The sequence below is a fragment of the Agelaius tricolor genome, unplaced genomic scaffold (assembly GCF_023055355.1).
Source record: "Agelaius tricolor isolate 1412-34295 unplaced genomic scaffold, bAgeTri1.0.p SCAF_38, whole genome shotgun sequence".
NCBI classification, from domain to species: domain Eukaryota; kingdom Metazoa; phylum Chordata; class Aves; order Passeriformes; family Icteridae; genus Agelaius; species Agelaius tricolor.
In genome coordinates, this window is record NW_027269298.1 from 1765249 (window position 1) to 1786063 (window position 20815).

The window sequence follows — 20815 nt, forward strand, 5'->3', positions numbered from 1 at the left end:
TCACAGAGTTCTACTCCAAATAACCTTTGCAAAACAGTTAGCATGACCTACAACAGATTTTTTTGAAGGAATGTGACTCTTAAAGAGAATCATCTTTCCATGTTCTGCTAACACAACAAAACCCTTTTCATAGTTTGACTATCAGCAAATATACATTTACTAGCCACAAAAAAAACCCCAAAAAATAAAGTTATTTTGAAATTTGTTTGAAGATTAGCTAAAAGTATCTGCAATGCTGTACTCTCTGATTCAGGAACAGCTTCCATGCCAATAAAGTCTATTCCATTTTAAACTTCTCTTTTATTCCATGGAAGATCCACAGAAGTTTATCAGTACAGGAAAAGAGCAAAACTTCATTAATGAAGTCCTATCAAATTGATACAGCAAGAATATGGTTCATGAGGGAACAAACTTTACAGCAACGTGTTTTGGTTTATCAACCTAAATTAAATCTCTTTCCCCCATCAACCCATTTTTCATCTCAAGACTCTTTTACTTTGCAGGGAAAATTAATTTTATCTGAGCAGGTGAATATTCCATGTCCTGGCTGCTTTTAATTCATGCAACCTTCTATGGCAACACAGTTGCTTCATTTGGGCTCTTGCAAAAAGTTAACAGGAAATTTATTCACCCGTGTGTGCAGATATTGTTACCTATTCCATGGAAATAGCACTTTGAAACACCATATTTACAAAACAGAATATTCCACAGCTGCCTGGTCTCTATGGACATCTGTACAACACCAAGTGCAGCATAAAACAGGAGCAATGAGAAGTTTTTTGAAGGTCCCACACACGAAAGGGGCTTTGCTGACTCTCTGCACCTGGGCTGCTCTTTGAAGGGACAGAATCATCCCTGGGATGCATCAGCTCAAGCAATTGCATGGATTATCTAACAAGACAGCCAGACTGCAGCTCTCCCCTCACAGCCTTGCCCTGGAAGAGAGATTTGTTCCTTCCAAATCCATCAGGTACAGTGAACTCCTCTCTGCATCCAGAGGGAAAGTATTGGCTTGGAGGAAATAACAACTAAGTAGCTCCCTCATCGACAGCAGAAAGCGAGCGCATTGACTTGTGCCCTTTCTGTATTGATGCCCTGGCTGAGTAAATGAAGATGTACAGGGGAAAAGCAAAGAGCACCACAAGCAGGTATGTGACCCAGAAAAGCACAGTAGCAATTTTATATTTTCTTCAATCTTCCTGAAATGTGATTACAGTTGACCTTTAAATCTAGTAGATCAACCAATCGATTCTGCTGGAACAACCCCGGGTGTGATCTAAGAGCATGCCCATGCTTAAAAAACTTCCTGTGCCTGCCTGGCACAGTCATTTTATTTTGTTGTAAAAGTTACCAAGATTTGTCTGAATTGATTTTACTTGCAAGAAAAACACACCATCAAAACTGCAGCATCAGCAGACACTAAAGGTCTTAGATTCTTGCAGGATGAATGCAATATCAATACAATTAGGATGTATCCATATGAGGTACACAAGAGAGATGGAAAGAAGATGTTTCTAATCTCACTTAATCCTCATGCAGCCCCAAGTCTGCTTTTTTAGACTGTGGGAAAAAAATAAATACAAGGAAAACTACAAACACTCCAAAGTATTTGCCAGGCAAAACATTGAATTTGGAACGGAAAACATATTTAACAGCTCTTTAGGAAGTAAAGCTTTAAAGCTTTTTCCTGTTGTGTTGGATGAGAGCTTTATTTCAGCTGATAAATTGTCCTTTAAAAAGAAAAACAACCCAAAAGAGACTTCAGGATGGTGTTTGTCCATAGTGGGCTTGGTGCAATAAGATGCTCATGTGCAGCATCTCCCCCAGATTTCTCTGAGCACTCGCTCTGTAGCACAACTCCTATTTTATAGTTAGATATTTTCCAGATGGAAAAAGACATGCACAACAAAGACACTCATGAAAACTCATGCAGCAAGCTAGGGTCAGAGGAAAGAGGAGGATGGATCTCTCCAGTCCCATGACAAACTTGGCAATGCTGCTGCTCCCAAAATCTTCATCCTCCCCATCAGAAGTGTTCTGGGACAGCCACATCACACACTCGTGTTCACAGAGTCAACTACATAGCAAGTTGTTAAGCTGAAAGTTATTAACTTCACTCCATATTACATGCAGGGTGTCCAAAAGAACCAGAAAATTGGAAATGAAAGGTTAACTGGTGCTTTATCAGGCACAAGAGGGCTTACAGACTTGATCAGCTCTGTGATCTATGATATTTCTACAAACAGCTTTGGAAGAAGCATCAAATAGTGCAGCCAAAAAAAAAAAAAAAAAATAAGGAAAAAAAAAAAAAAGATGGCACTGAGTAAACTGAAAATGCTACACTGAAAATTCTGAAAATACAAGATTTGACTCCAGAGTAAAACTGAAGCAGACGGCAAAGGAGAGAACTTGTTAAGTCTGAGTGCAGAGACAACTGCAGAGAAGACTCTAAATAGAACCCAACTGAAAGCAGATGGGTAGGGCAGGGAACATTAGAATAAAAATCTAACTAATGGTAAAACACACAGGGATGTTTTTTCTCAAAAGAGAAACATATATCCACCCTCAGTGAGGGGTAAGCTCAGAGGGAGGAGGAAGCCATTATCTTTTTAACTGCAGCTTATTTGATACAAAAGTGACATTTTCTCTGAATGAGGAATTCTTTTTCCAGAAAGAAAAGCCACCATCTGAAATGAGACAGAGCCCAGTAACGCTGCAGCAGTTGAGAATGTCATGATTTCCATCAGAAAACTGTTTTGCAGAGATCAGGAACAGCTGTTTCAAACTGAATTAGACTAAAACTGGAAACAAGCTGTCAAAACCCAAAAAATATATTTTATACATAAAAGAATGTATTTGATTCAGCTGTTTCAGTGTGGTGGTCAGCCAAAAGAGAAATAAAGTAACATTCTGAGATCCAGACGTTGCTGCAAAGACTCTCTCATTTTAACACTCTCTATGTAGATTTATTCCTTTGAGCATTTGGAATACGAAAAATGTCAAACAGCTCATATCACAGATTCCTGAATATTTTCAAACCATGGGCAGCTTAAAACAGTTTAAAGACACCTGAGGACTCTTGCTGCTCCAGTCCACATTCTCTGCACCTTCCGTAGCAGTAACAGGCTGGTGCAATAAGGAAAATATACTGAATTGATGTTGACATGAAGAGATTAAAATAATTCACTTTAACCCACCACTTGTGGGTAATAGCACATGCATCCAGCTCCTTTTTGTGCATACTTGCAGATCCTGGGAGGCTTTTAGTGGGTATTTTCAATATTGATTTCCCTAGGAATTGCAGTTTCATGTAATGAGAAGTAAATACATCTATTTTAGAATATACTGCAAAATGTCACATCAAGATACAATTCCTTTGTGTCTAATGGCCCATGCAGTACACAGAGCACCTTTAGTACTCTGCCACTACCAGTTACAGGAGCTTAGAGAATCCAGATACAACAACCAAATTAACCAAGACTCTGCTGGTTTTGACTAGAACTATTTGTTGCAAAGCACAACTCTGAACATCAAAGACCTCTGTGATTTTATTATGTGCTCTAAGATGGAGCCATTACACCCTGCTTGCCAACCAAGTCTGAGGCAATCTTGAAAATACCCTCAGCATTTCAACATGGTCATTACTTCTCATAATGATGATTCATGCTAATTCCATCTAATAAGGATATTAGTTATTACTGTCAGCCCGTCAGCAGATGGGCTTTTGAAGAAGAGGTATCTGAGAACAAGCAAATTCATGTGCATATAAAAAAATGTACACCCTAAGAAATGCATTTTTAACTCTCTAGAAGACCATGCAACAGCAGCCATGTGCCATTTCTCCTCTAGATTGCTCACCCAGTCCAGATTTAGGCATTTTAACTCGAGGGCTGAAATTTTCAGCACACACAGTGCAGCTCCAAAGCATGGCTGAACGCTCCACACTAAGGCAAGAACTTCACAAAAGAGCACAACAAGGTAACTGCTGCTCAGGATACAGAAACTTTTGATCTTTCTTTGAAAAGATCAAAAATGTGAAAGACTAGCACCTGGTAGAATCAATCAGCTTTCATTAAATCTTCTTTTATTAATTCAGAGGACATCTTTTTCCATATACACTGTAACTGAACAAGTGTCAGTGGTTAAAAGATTTATTCATGTTTTTTGTTTCTTCTGCAAGAATCATTGCATTCAGGCACTTTAAAATTAGATTAAATGAACTGCTATAAATGCTTGGGCTAATCTTGTATCAGCAAAGGACATGATAACATGTACTGGTAAGTGTCTTTATTTCCAGAACTTCAGGATTTGACAGCTCTAGTAGATTTAAATGCTAGCTCATACCAAGAAAATACACCAGCAGCAAATGGGCTTGGGAGTGAAGCAGCTCTGAGTGTAATGATCATATTCTGGTCTCTATTTTCCTATCAACCCCCAAAGGAGCCCAGCCATGGCACCACTGAGATTCCAGGAGAGCCAAGAAATGGTTCTGGAACTACTCAAGAAGCCTGAGAGCAGGGACAGAGTTACACAGCCTGCAGCTCTTATTATCCAGCAATGGTCCTGATGTCTGTCCTGGTTTTATTCACATTTTTCAGCTGTCACACAGCCACAAAACACCACCCTTTGTCCAGGCCAGGATTACTCTTCCCTCCCAGGAAAATAAAAATCAGTTTTCATTGATCCCAAGAGAATTCAAGGGTCACCACAGACCCTCTGCTTTGCACACCTCCAACAGCAGCAGCTCAGTATTAGCTCCTGCTGAACAAAAAACTGCTGGCACCTTTTTGCCAAATGCACATTTTCACAAAGCAGCAACCAGTGGGCAGAAATGCAGTTTTGATTATATGCTTACACAGTTCCTTACACACACTAGTCCCAATTTTATTAGCTGTTAAACCATCTCCATGTTTTGTTACCCAATTATCAACTGCATGAGATTAAGATACAATGGGGAAGAACTGAGCATTGTTTATGTGCAATTCAAACAAATAAATCCACTGTGAACTGTCTGGGGGGGCAACTTCAGTAACTTCAAAAGAGAACTCAAAGAAAAACACAGATGAGTAGACTTCTGCATTAAAAAACCCAAATAACAGGCACAATAAAAGACCTGACAACAACAAAAGTAGAGAGCAACAGGGTGACATCATTAAATTTTCCATTTTATTTGATTTCCTCTAGAAGCTACAAAAAAATCTTTTCCATATGAAGAATACCTGTGGGATTTTTATCACCTGCATCAGTTATTTTATATTAGTGTTCATATTCCTTGAATGCCCTTCATATGAAGGTCAGAGAATGCTTTACAAACAACTTTTATTTGCCTCAAAGAAAGCAAGAAAGGACACTGAGTCTCTGAAAACATTCTTTGTGTTTTCATGGTGCCACCATCCACGAGATGGTCGGGCTTGGTCACCAGCAGCGAGCCATGGAGAGCTGAGGCAGAAGAGAACTGGAAATTCAAAGCAATGCTGGGACTGAGCTGTTCTTGTTCTCCAGTCCTGAATATTCATCAATTAATCCCCAGACAACATGGATTTCCAGTTATACTTTGTTGTATTCCTCAGATTCTGCAAGTAAAGCCTTTGCTGCTGCTCTGCTGGCTCTACTGAGTTACCCAGGCCACATTTCTGTGTCTGTGCCTGGCTTAGCTGCATTCAAACTCAACACACAGCAAGGCAGTTTGTGATTTGATTTGATTTGATGACCACATTATACAACTTAGAAAGAAAAAAGTGATCACTGCCCTATAAATTACATATTTGAGCCATCCAGCATGAAATGTATGAGGAGTTCTTGCAGAGGGAAAGAAGAACTAGGAGTGGGCAGAAGTGTTTTGGTTAAAACAGAGCCACATCAATCATTTCCATCCTGAAATAGGCTAACAGCTAGGACATTAATACTTATCAAAGAAACAGGGGAAAAAACCCACTCATTAGCAAATAAAGGTGTTGCAAAGCATTAAATAATTCCCACCAGCTGACAAGGGGGCTGTGATTTATAATAGTGTGTTATTGATAGATCACTTCCCATAATTAGGAAAAGTGAGACTGGTACTGCTTACAGCATTATTTTGATCAGAGCCTTGAAAAATACTGTTGAATAATAACAAACACTAGGCATAACAATAGAAAAACATCATAACATTGCTCTCAGGCTGCTTCAGATTTGAAACAAAATATTCTAAAAAAAAATTCAGTAAGAAAGGCAATTCTGTTTGGACACATAACCTTATTTCACAACAGCATCCTGGTGTGAATTATTACTATGATAACTCTGGGAGGATCACAGATATAAAACATTCAAACTATGCAGCAAAAAGAAGTCAGAAACAAAGGCTAATTATTTCTCATTTTTTAAGCAACAAGTTACTCCTCATAACTCTTCTCTTCCTGAAGAAACAGAGTAACCTCAGTCTACTAAAATGTCAAATAAATTCAACTAACTTCCCTACTAGCACAAGTCAGCATATGCAGGAAATTCTCACCTGCCATGATAACTTTCCATAGTGCAAGGAAAAAAACACACTGGCAATTTTCATTTCCTTTCAGTCACATTATCAGGTGTCAAAACCACTTTTATACCTAACAATAAAATAGTTACAATAGCCCTGGCTTGAACTTTTGTCAGAAAGCAACACAAAAATGAGAGACAAAGAAACAGAGAGCCCAAGAGCTGAAGATTCCAGGAGCTCACAGCTGAGGAGGGAAGATACATTTCCAAAGAGAAGACAGAACTGATGTTATCCATCTCTAATGCCCCAGACACTGCTGGAGGCAGGGTCTCCAGGGAGAACAAGCCCTGTCTAACAAGCAGGAGCTGGTGATTCTGCCTTTACTGTTCCTATTATTGTAAGCTTCCCTGTTTTCCTTATGGTTTTCACCATTTTCTCCTCTCACTATATTCACTTTATTTTTTTTTTTAACTATCAATGCAGAGCTCAAAGACCCTCAGAAAAATTTCGTGTCCCACCTTTTTCCTTCTCCAATATAGCACATGTGGACTACTGAAATTAAATTTTGGTACAAGCACTTTCATCCTCATCACAGCTTTTCCAGTGCTTTCCCCCCCCATCAGTATAATATCAAGGATAATTTCCACACTACCTGAATTTGCCATCCCTGGTCACTAAAATCAACCCTGCAATAAGCAAAGTGAGTGTTCTCCAGGCAGACAATTGAGCAGTAATTAATAACTGCAGCAGTTGGAAGCACAGAGGTAACCACCTGTTTCCCAGTCATACTAAAAAAAAAAAAAAAAAGGAAAAACCAGGACATTAATGCATTAATGTAATTGTGAACAGCAAGGGCATTTCACCAGATATTTGCCCAAAACCACACAGAATTAAAAGCCCATAAAGGACATTTTTCCAGACTGCCAGGCAAACAACATTAGTCACTGGCTATATAATACTTGGCACATGAAAAACATTTCTGCCCAAAGAACCCAATGCACTTGGGACACATTTAGACTAGAAACTCTCCCAAGAAGTAGGTTAAGTGATATTATCCTCTTTTATCTGCACCAAAAATGAGGCACAGTAAAAATTAGTGTGTCCTGTTCAAGGTTAGAACAATTAGTGAGAAAAGCAGGAATAGAATCCAAGTGGCCCAGCTCCTATTTTGTGTCCAGGGTACAAAACCCACGAGTCTGTGCCACTCATTTCTCCAGTGACAGGAATATCAATTCCTGTGGTTGATCTGCACAGCAAAGGAGCCCACAGCTGGAGCTGCCAATGCAGCTCCCTCCAGGATGCTCTGATTCTGCTCTTACAAATCAGATTCCACCAGAGTCTGAGGATCAACACATAACAGGATGTCACAGTATTATAATGGTGCATTTTGGTAGGAAAAAAAAGTCCTGAAAGGACATTTTGGCCACCTGCCTGAAATTCCCAAAAAGTACCAACACAGTAATCCAGTTACATTGTCCATGCTACTGTAAAACTACAACCAAGTCACAATGTTTGAGCACACCCCAAATTCAAAATTAATGTTCCTTGCAATGAACACATCCTTTTGCAATCAAGATGAAGTGATTTTTTTTCCTGTTCTGCAGTGCTTCTCTAATATCATGGTTAACATTTAATGTCATTTATTGTCATTAAACTCAGTATTTGTGTCTAATCAATACTAAGCTACCAAGTGCAGCTGTAACAAGTCTGGTCTTTCTCTACATGCTCTATTGATTGCCTTTTTTTGAGCCCTACAATAAACACAATTTATACAAATAATTTATCAGGGAACATATCAAAATAATTTAATAAACAAAACCTATCTATACCTTTTCTCTTTAGTCATGTGACAGAAAATCATTTTAACTCATTAATGGTAATCTTAACAGTTCGATTTTAAATTTATGTAAAAACAAGAGGAAGCTATGAAGCAACAAATTTAAATCCAAATATTTTTAGCCTATTTCCACATGCAGATCAACAGTAATTTCTTTTCATTTTGTAATTCCCAGCATATTACTTTCAAATAAATTTATGACAACTCCTGTCCAGCTTCGTTCACTTAGAAAACTTATAATGCAGACATTGTAAAGTTTATCCAAGTTGCCAGAAGAAGCTTTTCACAGATGAGTAAATGAAATAATTTGATATAAATCCTACTTTCCCAAAGAGTTACAAAGTCAGAAAAGTTGATTTTTTGCTTCCTGCTTGAAGCAGTATAAAACAGCCTTCCCAAACACGTGGCAATCACGTTCTGTAAGCAGCATCTCATGAAGATAAAACAATACCACCACCCCTCACACACCCCCAGACGTGGGCCCAAGAGCTGGAACTGGAGTAAAGCACATGGACAAACGCAACTCTGTAAACAGCAGGGGACACAGCACTGCACTTCAGTGACGTTAAAAATCAAGGAAAAACATTGAAAATAACATCACCTACTCAAGACTACAATTGCACTCAATTTCCCCACCTCTACTGGTATTAATAAAATAATTTGAAGGTCTGAACACAAACCCTTCAGTGCAAAGGAAGGGGGAGAAGGAAAGATGACTTGCAGAAGACTATTTTTACTTGAGCAAGTGAACTCAGCTGATGCTGCTGTCACTCAGCAATGCAGGGGAGACTGAGTTTGCTGCTCTCCAGCAAACACAGCTTTCCCTCACTGGCTGAAAGTAATTCTGGTTTGGGGGTTGATCAATTCTGCAAACAGCCTTCACCTAAACAAACAGCAAACGAGCAAAAAACCTCTACAGTGGTTAAAGCTCAAGTGTGGGGCATGAACTACTTAACAGCATCCCAGCAAGAAAGGAGAAACCTGCCCAAAAAAGCATTTTCCTTGCTCAGTGGACACAAAATACCCTATTTTCTGTTCCAGTGGAAACCCCTTAGCAGGCACTGCCTCGGGCACCCACAGGGCGAGGGCATGGAACACCTCACCAAGGACAAAGGATGAGCAAGTGCACACTGCAGGCCATAAATAACCTCAGTGAAGCTGCAGATGGATAAACCCAAAGTTTATACCACAAAAAGAATGAGCTGACACTCCTGGGTTCCAAAAACCTGCTCTGACCACCAGCACTACTGCAGCTGGATCAAGTGACCACAGCACCAAAAGCTGCACTGAACATTTCGTGTGTGGGGAAGTATGATATTGGATTAATCACAGCAGCAACAAGCATCTTCTCCTCCTACAAAAGCTCTCTGTTGCCCATTATTGAGAACAAATATTGAGAAACAGACAGTTGCTCAGTAAGGAAGCTGATATTCATGAGTTTGTGGTCTCATCTCCTGCAGGAAACAAGCAGCACTGGGAGCAGGGAAGGGTGGCACAAAGGCCCTGGCATAAAGTGCTCTGGAGCAAGAGAAGAGTTCTTGCAGTATCTACCACAAATCACATCTCTTTAAAAAAAACCAAAAACTGACAAAATTTAATCAGTATTTCAGTCTAGAAAGTGACTTTCAAACTTTCTTTAATTTAAGCTTAGCTGATGCCTTCTCTCTGTGGTGATAAATTCCAAGATAATGCAAGGAGCAGGCAGCTGGTAATGAGGGGTAAGGAGGAGCCTCTGCAGAGCCAGTGTGACTGCTCCAGGCAGCATCAGGCCACACACACCCTGACCAGGAGCCCTCCTGGCTGCTGCTGTCATCTCAGATTGCACCTGCTCAGACACAGCAGTATATTACAAAATAAAAAAAAAATCAACTGCCAAGATGTACACAACTACTAAATCCAGAATTCAAGTGCAATGACTCAACAGAGACAGTCCATGAGAAAAACAACTACTGCTATCTACACACATCCTATCTTACCCATAATAATCTCTCTGCATTAACCTTGCAGAATGATAGCTCATTTTTACCTTATCTAATATTATATCTTCAGTATTACATTAGAGGGTACACATGGATCCTTCTGGGAAAGAGCACTTCAATTGTAATAAAGATAACTTCTTTTCTTAAATAAAATTGAAGAGGAGGGGAAAAGAAATTTATCAACTAGACCTAAATACTGTTCCATGGCTACTCCATGTCTCCATGCACCCCACAGGCAGCAAAGTAATTCACTTCCATGATTTCTACTGATACATAAAACAGGTTAAAGCAAAGAAGAAAAACCACTTAGCTGTTACTTGCAATAAAATAAACTTCCTGTGTTTTTCAGTTATGGCTTGGTGAGAGCTGTTATACACCTGAAAAAGGAAAGTTCCTTTACAGCTGTGTGTGTATGCAATTAATGCATTTGACAAGCTGTTGTGTTCCCAAACAGCTGCTTCCATTACAGAGACAACTTTACCATCTGCAGAACTATTGGATAAACTACAGTAAGTAAATATCAGGAGAGCAGGTGCTCATAAATAACAAACGCTGCCAAGATAACACACTTCTGTAAGGGAAGTTTTCATTCTTCCCTCTGGACTTCTTCTTACTCCTGAAGCAGGTAAACTCACAATTAGAAATGGAGAAACCAGTGCTGTGACCCACAGGAGCACTAAAAAAAGGTTCAGGGCAAGTAGCTGTGAAATCACAATTAAATGCAACTCATTTCTACTGCCCTCAGCCAAAGGGGTTGGTAAATTTGCACCTGGAAGAGGCTCCTCTTCTCCAAATACATAACCAAGCACAGCTACAAGTATTCATCATGGTAAACAAACCAAGCCAGGGTCAGCTTAGTCTCACCTCCTGTGTCAACACTCACATCTTAAACACAGCATTTTCCATTTATGTCTGTGACTGTGATCTTCATTTCACATCCAGCACTGCTATTTAAACCAAAAACTTGTCCATGCATCCAAGACCAGAACAAACTCAGGCATTTGCTGGAGCCAGCATCAAAACAAAGCTGCAAACAGAAAGAATCAGCTATTCTAACATCCAGTACCTCATGAACCACAGGACAGTGCTTTGATATACTGAATACTTATTTGCTTCTCATAGGTAGCCCAGTTATTACCAACTTCACTGATTACTGTCCTCAAAGTGACTTTTAACAGTCTCCTCATGTCTTAAAAATAAGCAGAATGCACTGAGACATGCAGCACAGTCTGTGCACTCATTTTCCTTGTATTTCATGAATGTTCTTTTGGAATGGCACCACAGCCCCAGAAGTCTCCTCCCCTGGCAGCCATGGGGCTGTTCATGCCATCAGTAATGCATGAACAATCAAAGGCAGAGGAAAATGCCCTTATCTCAGCTCATCAAAAATACAAGCAGGCAAGCCACAAAGGGGTCACAAATTAAAAATTAAATGCAGGCAGATCTAAAGTGTATTGACAGACCATCACTTCGAAACCATCCCTGAGAAGCAGCTGGAAACAGGAGACACATAATAAGAATTGAAGGCAGTCAGAAGAAGTAATGAAATAACTCTTATTCCAGAAGTGTATTTAGCAATGAAGAATTAAGCAGGAACAGAAGGATCTGTGGTGGTAGAGCCAGCAGCTCACACCCTCACACATCTGCAACCTAGCCAGTGGTTTTCTTTTTTCTCTGTTGTCTCTGACTTCAGTTTCACAGCTAAAATAAAAGGTACTGTTCTTCTCCTGCAACATTTTGTTGTGAATGTGAGTGCACAGGAGACTAAAACTTCCAGCTTTCTGGAATCAGAATCCAGGATTACAAAAAATTGCTCTTCAAAGCTCCATAACACTCTAAGTTAATAAAAAACTACATTAGAAACAGCTCTGTAAAGCTATTTCATTACTGCCTGAGTTTACCCTGATAATGACCTAAAGTAGTAATTAAATCCCTCAAGACTTACCTGCCTTACAAGTTTATAAGTTTTCCTACTTTTACTTTTGCTGAAAGTAGCAAATTAATTATTCTTTCTTCAGTGCCAATAATCTGCTGCTAACAGCAAGGGATACAAGCAAACATGAAATATTTTCTCAATTACTAAATCCCCACTTAAAAATTTTTCCTGTGCCCCCATTTTCCAATCATACCAAATTTCTCTCAATGCCAAATTCTGCTGATTTTAAAAAACAGATATTTGTATTCTGACCCATTACTGTACAAATATTACTGTGGTATTCATACAAAAATTATTGCAGAATCCTATCTTAAATCTGAATAATATTAGAATGGTTGGCTCAATGTATAACAAGAATTTGCCTACAAAGTATTTGTGCACTCTCAAAGTCTTCCTGGCTCACGTATCATAATAAATAATTTAAAGTGGAACTGTTTCTTTTAATGCTTTAAATATTTTCAGATTTATTATTCCTGCTTACTCCTGCTGTCTTGCATAAGGGTATTAAAAGCTACAACTCTGACTACACTTACTACTAATAATTATTGTAACAGAAATTAATCCATCTTTTTTGTATTTCTTAACAGATTACAGTATTTCAAACATAACTTGAAGAAAGCTTTTAAATACTTACTCATCTTCATACTTCTATAAAAAGTAATAGGCATGCTCAAAAAAATCAGGATGGGAACAGGCAACCTGAAATATAACAGTGCTCAGAGGCCAGCAGTAATTGCAATGCCATGTTTACTTACTTAAGAAAATTAGATGAGGAAAGGAGTATGATTGTTCAGAGTACAAAAGGAAACATCCCTATCCAAATCCTACACATATGAAACATACAGGTTTATGAAACTGAAATATGCTGTTGAGAAAGAAGTTTCTTTCAGCAAAAACAATTAAATTTTTAAATGTAAAAGACTACATTAATATTATCTGCCTTTTTCTTTTACACTACTTAAAATTCAATGCCATATATATGATATGAAAACAGGAGGGATGCCAAAGCTGCTGAATACAAAGCTGCTTTTGAGACCATGGGCAGAAAATGGTAGGGAAAAAGCTTCAAGATTTCTGATGATGAGAACTTCCCTAGAGGACTCTTTCCTAGAAATAGTTTGGAGGTGACATAAGCTGTTGATTCTCTGCTCTAATATCCCACTGCAGTGTTTGCTGCCAGATGCAAGGACACAACATACTTTTAATTTCTACCTACACAAGATGCTAAATGTGGAAATGCTTGGGAGTTAATAACCCCTTTGAGATCAAGGGCACACCTTGGTATCACAGAAAAGTCTCCTCTTAATTAAAACAACATTTTATCCTTGAAAGTACATTTAGGTATGCATTATGCTCCTCAATTCCAAAAAAATTCAGCTCTTTTGGCAGCCCCAAACACTCAGAAGTCAGCTGTATGGCCAATGCAATGGGAATACACAACTAAACCACCCAGATGTGCTTGGTTACCTTGTTTGACCATTTGTAGGCCTGCAGGAGTTGGCTGTAGAGGGGGGTTTTGTCCTGCACAGGGTCAAGGCTCAGGAGCCCACTGTTGTGCAGGGGGTGGTTCTCTGAGGGCTTCCCCACGAGGTTGCTCAGACGTTCCAGTTCCCTGGGAGGAAGCAGAAGGGCAATTTTTGGAGTCAGAGCTGAGAATCACAGATGTGCAATCCTCCAGGCACAGCAGCATGCACCAATTCTATTTTAGGAGCTAAATGAGTTTTAAATATGTCCCAAATTTGATTTAAAACATAATCCCTGTTATTACCCAAACAATTTGAAGCAGTCTGTTGGTTGTTAAGCTCGTATCTTCTTTGGAGAGAAAGTACAAGTCACGAGTCTTTGAAAACAACCTGCAAAGGGTCAGACTATGGCAGGCCCTGCTCACAGCCCAGGGCACCTCCTGAGCAAAGCAGCCCCTCAGAAACCTCAGAATTCTGATTTCAGCACTGCCTGCAATACCAGAAGTAACTTTTTTAACCACCAAGCAAGCAGATGCCTCATCATTTCATTAGAGAACTCCAAACTAACACTGTCCTCATATAAATATACACAAGAACTGGTATTAGTCCTAAGCCTGGAGACCATCCTGCAAAGGCTGTGATTACTCTAATCAAGTATCTGCCTTTCAAGTTCTCAGGATCTTCTGATTTGCATGAGCAATTTGTATATCTGTAGTGTAAAATACTCAAATGAAGCATAATAAGCACCATTTTCCCATGAAAAAAATCCCTCACTGTGAAATGATCTATCATTGCTTCATATCTCATTTGTCAAACACAACATTTAATCATAACAAAAGTTAAGCAATTTTTCAAACTTGCATTAATCAACTGTAGAAGAAAGACTGGCCACTTTGCACAGATATAAAAAGCAGTTTTTCAAGTGACATGACTAAAGTGCTTTTCCTTTTGACTGCCCAGTGCTACACCCAAGTCTGAACTTCAGAAGCTACACTAAATTAAATGCAGCACTCAAAAGGCAGCTTATGAAAACATCTGCAAAGAGAAATCCAAAATATCTCCATTTACATTTAAGAAAGGTTACAAAAATAAACTCCCAACAATCAGGGAACTGACAGTTAAAAGACTTCCAGACTTCACTAACACAAAACTCTCCTTTGTTAATCATCATTCCTTGAAGTTTTCATGGCCTACATTCTTTCCAATCCTCTGGTGCTGTGAACACTTGCAAATCTGCTTAATACTCCTTGACAGAAGAATACAATAAAACAAGTGTGACTAGGCATAATAACTGAGGATTTGCTGAACAGAGATACCAGTCAATATTTTCACTGCATAAAAGTGCACTGGTAATATTAACTTCAGCACACCTGGGAGAATTCCCTTGCTCCTTGAATAGGCCAATTCACAGAATACCCTGGGTTGGAAGGGACCCACAAGGATGCAAGTCCAGCTCCTGAATTGTTATTTATTATTGTCTGGGAATGAAATTTTGGGGTTATACTGGTTACTCTTTAGGAGGCCACAGAGCCAGGCAAGAAGGAGAACCAAAGGAACAGCTCAGCAAACTGTGAGGCCTCCTCAGCTTGAAAACTAAAAACCAAAGGAATAAAACACCTGCTTCTATAGCTGGGTACAGCAGCATTCATGAGAAGGGTTATCCACCACTTTTCCCAACAGAAGAGAAGCAGGTAACAAATTACATTACCATGATCACAGCTAAAAATCAGCAAGGCCTTTTAACTGCCAAGAAAGAAATTCTCGCACACAAGACCCTGAAGCAGAAGATGTCCTGGGAAGGGCTGGTTAAACATCTGGGGACACCTCCCTGGACAGTGCTGCTGGCTCCCAGGAGAATCAGCCAAACCCAGCAACTCAGTGGTGGGACCAACACGGGCAATCACCGAGTCAGTGAGGTTGGAAAACACTTTATGATCGTTAAGCCCAACCATAAACCTCACATTGTTGAGTCCACCACTAAAGCTTGTCCCTAAGTGTACACGAAGTACTCAGTTCCTGTGTCTGTGTAGGGGTTTTCAATTTAAATACACAAAATTGCTGAATGAAACTGTGTGCCTGCCTCTCTCTTCTGCCCATAACTTTCCCCCACGTCTTCAGCCTCAGCACTTTGTCTTTACTTACACAAAACACACCTGCTGGTACTAAGTAACTGCACTTACCTGGGATAACTTTCCAGCCTGACAAGTGTTGGTAATAAAACGACCATTCTTGAACCCCTTAGATGCTACTGAGTAGTCTGCACCTAGAAAGTGTCTTAATTTTTAACAAAAAACTTCAAATATAGAGATAAATCTCCCTGCAGCCGAACACCTTCACCTTGTCAATGCAACCCCACCGACAGGTCCTTTGTGAAAACAAAACGAGAGCAAAAAATTGGTAAATATTACGAGCATATTGAACCCTTTGGAGACTCTGGAGCAGAACACCACGAATGGGTTAACGCGCACGGTGCTGGGGGGAAACAAAACGAAGCATTTTCACATTTATTTGCCTAAAACTTTGCCTTGGAGTGAAAACGGCCCCGCCGGGCGCTGAGAGGAGCCAGGACAGCCCGGGACGCCCTCCCTGCCCACCGGGGGCTGCCCCGCCGGGGCCGCTGCTCACCCCAGGTCGCGGCTGACGGAGTGCAGGCTCTCCTGGAAGGCGGCCACGAAGCCCTTCTCGCGGCCCTCCAGGGTTTCCTTGTTGCGCATCCCATCCTTGAGGCAGTCGAAGACCCTGGTGACGCTGGAGCGCAGCGCCTGGATGGCGGCGATGGCCTGCGAAAACGCCTCCAGGTTCACGCCGGGGCTCAGCGCCCCGTCCGCCATCTTGGCCGGCCCCGCCGGCCCCGCCGCGGTGCATGCTGGGAAATGTAGTCCCGGCGTCTGTGGGGGCGGTCGGGTGTTGATCGCCACGAAGCGATTTTTTAGAAACTTTTATCTTTTCCTGGGTCGCTTATGTGAAAAATGTGTATTTTATGATTGTCTTTTCGCAAATGTTCAAATGAATATTATATGTGTTGTGTTAGAAAGTAATGTTGTATTAATTATCTTAAGTAGCGTGGTAAATATAGTTTTAGGTTATAACAAAACGTTAAAATAGAAATTATGCTATGCAGGATACTTTTTTTTTTAAAGAAAGGACTGGCACTGAGATAGCAGTCACAGGACACCTAAATCTTTCAGAGAAAGAGAATTTATTCCTTCATTATCAGGAGAAATGAACTTCTTCCTGCTCTGCTTGGGCAGGATGACGCCGTTAGGATTATGAAGAAGAAGTTGACGATGACCAGACAGAATCCTGTGTTTGAATGGAATTTATGCATCATGCATGAGATGTATGAATATGCAACAGGCTGTTGTTTTTAAGGGTCAATCCTCTGTTAACATGAGTCCTTTTTTGGGCTTATGCTGCCCAGAAAAAGGTACCCAGATGTTTGTAACTCTTTGTTTTTATTGACTCATATTGTCCTAATTCAAATTGTCCAAATTATTATTACTCTAATTGTATTACTATTTTTATAACCATTTTATTACTATTAAACTTTTAAAATTTTAAAAGCCGGTGATTGGCATTTTTCACACTTAGGTCAACAATCACAGAGTCGGCAAGGCTGGGAGAGCCCTGTGAAATCATGGGATGGCTCAGTTGGATAGAACATGGTGCTAATAACGCCAAGGTTGTGGGTTCGTGTGTAGGTCATTTAGTTCAGAGTCGGACTTGATGATCCTTGTGTGTTCCTTTCAGTTTGGAATATTCTGTGAATCTGTAAATCATCAGTTCTAACCATCCACCCAGTACTACTACCATAACCCCTAAACCACATCGCCCTGTGCCATGTCCATATGCCTGGAATCAGAAAATTACAGAATCATGGAATCACAGAATATCCTGAGCTGGAAGGGACTCAAGGATCATCCAGTCCAGCCCTTGGCCCTGCATGGACACTCCAACAACCCCACCATGTTATCCAAACATCCTGGAGCTCTTGCAGCCCTGGGGCCATACCCATTCCCTGGGGAGCCTGCGCAGTGCCCAGCACCCTCTGGGGAAGAACCTTTTCCAAAATCAAATCTAAACCTCCCCTGACACAGCTCTATGTCCCTCAGGTCCTGCCAGTGGTCACTAGAGAGAAGCAACCAGTGCCTGCACCTCCATTTCCCCTCTTGTGGAAGCAGCAGACCATAATGAGGTAGTTGTAGGGTTTATTCCCTCCCCTGGATGTTCTGTGGATCTGTAGGGTGCTTCCCAGGCACAGAACCAGAAATAAAACCGTTTGGAATGGGAAGCATTGGCCCCAGTCCTGCTGCAATAACTGCACTGAGCATGATGCAGACAGGAGCACTTCCATCCTCCTGATGCTCCTGGGGAGAGGGCAGATGCGCAGGTCCCATGTTATTGTTCCTGTCTTAGTGATGGAGCCACCTGGTGCAGTGAAAGGGGGTGAAATGAGATGACCTATAAGGCCCCTTCTAACCCAAACCAGCCTGTGATTCTGCATTTCTATATTTCAGTTGTGATTACTGCTGAAACAAGTTCCTCGTTACCCAACCTTTGCAAATCACTGCAAAGTTCAGGAATGCTTTCACAGCACTGAACTGGTTTGATTTTGTAGGAGCTGCTTGTGTTTTCCATGCCACTGCCAGCTCTTTTCACCCTCAGAATGCAGCTAAAATAAATAGAGCTAAAGTAAATGAAGCACTGCACAGGCCGATAGTCACTCCACACAGAGTAAACTGCAGCACAGGGATGGGTCCTTTGTTTTCTCAGCTTCTAAAGTAAATAACAACCCCTTTCATAAGGGTATTAATTAAATTCAGTAAGCAAAATCCACACAGATTCTTTGGCCATGGATGATCTTTCTTTTTCTGCATGTAAAATGGAAATGAATACAACAAGGAACAGCCAAGGTGTCAGTGGCCAAGTGAAGCGAAGCTTCACCCTCCACTCAGTGACACTTTTCTGTCTGTCAAGTGATGGATTCTGAAAATTGTATCCAATCAATTAAATGTTCTCAGAACACCATGTGAGGTATTGGAAAGTGAAGCCCCTATTACTTAGCATGAAGAATGAGAAAATGAAAGGGCTGCGGTTCCTCTTGAGCTGAGGGATGCTGTTCTGTCCGAGCACTGGGGTAAAGCAAACCTGGAAGCAATATAGGCTGAAGCAATGGAGCTCAGCCTACACAGCCAGTGAAATACATAGCAGTGTGCTTCAAAGAATCAGCAACAGACTGAGCACACTTAGAAAGGTAAATAGGAACAAGGTAGGAATAGTTCTTTGTGTTAAAAAATACTGAATCAAAGAAAAGCAGCCAAAGGCAGAAAGGACAGGACTACCTCAGCCAGACCAGCAACCTAAACTGTTTATGGGTCTGTAGTTTATTTTTAACATATAACACCTTTCTTTGGACTAAAATAGATTGATCAAGAAAGTATTATTATGGAGTACTTGCAGGCTGAGAAATCATTCCTGAATGACATTGGCTTTTTTTCTTCCCAATACAAAGTTCAGACTCTTGATGCACATTGCAGATGTCTGTAACTTTTTTTATGTGTTATTACTTGGAAATGGATGATTCTTTTCTATTTAATAGTTCCTACTTTAAAGCGTATATTTTTGTATGTCAATACTGCAATTATTTTAATTATCTCCAAGAGCCCTGTCATTGTGGTGCCCAAATGCAAGGAGTTCTGATTTCACATGCTACCTGCAGCAAAAAAGATTTGACAGTTGTTTTACTATTTTTAAACAAACGACAAAACAGTGGCCTAAAAACAAACCCATAAATATATAAGGAACCATTTGGAACTTGCCCCTATAGAACAAAGTGCACCACATAGCTTTGCCTTAGAAACTCAAAGGAGGGCATTCACAATTTTTTGCTCCAGGGATCTGCTTTTTCTTGCATAAATGAGGAGCCAAGTCCTCCTGAACAGACAACAGGCAATTCAGAGCACTCAGAGCTCCACTGGCTCCGTGGGGAGTTAAGGCAGGCGCTGCTTCAACACCTACAGATAATGGCTGAAGGAGAGAGCAGGAGCTCCTCTTCCTCTTGTTATTCCTCCTCCTGTTTTGCCACATCTAGAAAGAAAAGGCTGCATCATTTTGTGTGCTCATTTGTAGGGCATTGCTGTGCCGATGTTGCTCGTTTCTTTTAAGCAAAATTCCTTAACTGGCAGCTTGCCCAAGCCAAGGCAGTATGTTCATTTCATCTTCATTATAGGTGCATTGTAAGGGGGCATTATAGAGAAAAAATATGTGGAACCAGGATATCTCCAAGGTACTGATAAAAATCTTCTTGCCTTAAAATCATTAATAAAACATAAAAGCAAGAATCCAGCTGATGTTCGGAACATCCAAAAATCTTATTATCTGACAGCTGTTGAGTGGGCTCCTGCAAAATTATCTGGGTGGCTCAATACAGGCAGGTTTCACCTGAGCAAGTAGCAGAACTGGTATCTTTTCTCCTCTCCACCAGCAGTTCAAGGACCTGGTGATCTCCCACCAAAAAAAGTCACATTTAAAGCATAGGGGGTAAATCCACATGGCACAACTCAGTGTCATGTGGAGAGGTGCTCCCTTAGTGCAGCATCCTGCCCACACTAATTAACCCTGTGTCTCAGCCTGGCTAATTAGCTGTGGCAGACCCCTGTGCTAGCACAGTGATGCTCCAGGCAGCTCAGTTCTCCCCATCAGTGCTGCTCCACACTGAGCAGAGACTCTACGAGATGGGAGAGGGAAAGCTGCTCTGAGCTGCCAGTTCTGGATCTGTTCTGTGGCTAAAGAGAGAATTTCATTTTGGGTGCTGTCAGTCTCGGATCATACATAAGCTCTGAACTCACTCGGAGGGAAGGGAGGGGTAAAAAGTAACAATCCAACCTGGCATCACATGCAGCAAGAGAAGTTCAGCTCCCTTCTCAAGAAGAAGCTTGGCTGGGGGAGTGTGTAATTAAGATGAACATTTCACAGCAATGTTACTCAAATTGCAGCTTCTAAGAACCACGTGGGCTGTGATTAATCAGCAACATCAAAGCAAAGAGATGACTTCAGAATCCTTGCAGAGGTACTGTAAACAATTTGTCAGGGAAGAAAGTGTCCAATTAGAAATGCATTCTCATTTAAGAGAAATTAATTTTG

The 20815-nt window shown here is 40.6% G+C and overlaps 1 protein-coding gene across 1 annotated transcript in view; it reads right to left on the minus strand.

Moving 5' to 3' along the window:
- The window catches only part of MED27 (mediator complex subunit 27), an 85375-nt gene extending 68846 nt beyond the window's left edge, over positions 1–16529 (minus strand). The window contains exons 1-2 of the mRNA XM_071453878.1: positions 16298–16529; positions 13677–13821 (exon numbers count right to left, since the gene is read on the minus strand). Coding sequence (XP_071309979.1) covers positions 13677–13821; positions 16298–16503 — 351 coding nt within the window. The 5' untranslated portion in view covers positions 16504–16529. The remainder of the gene's footprint in view (positions 1–13676; positions 13822–16297) is intronic.
- Positions 16530–20815: the final 4286 nt, after the last annotated feature.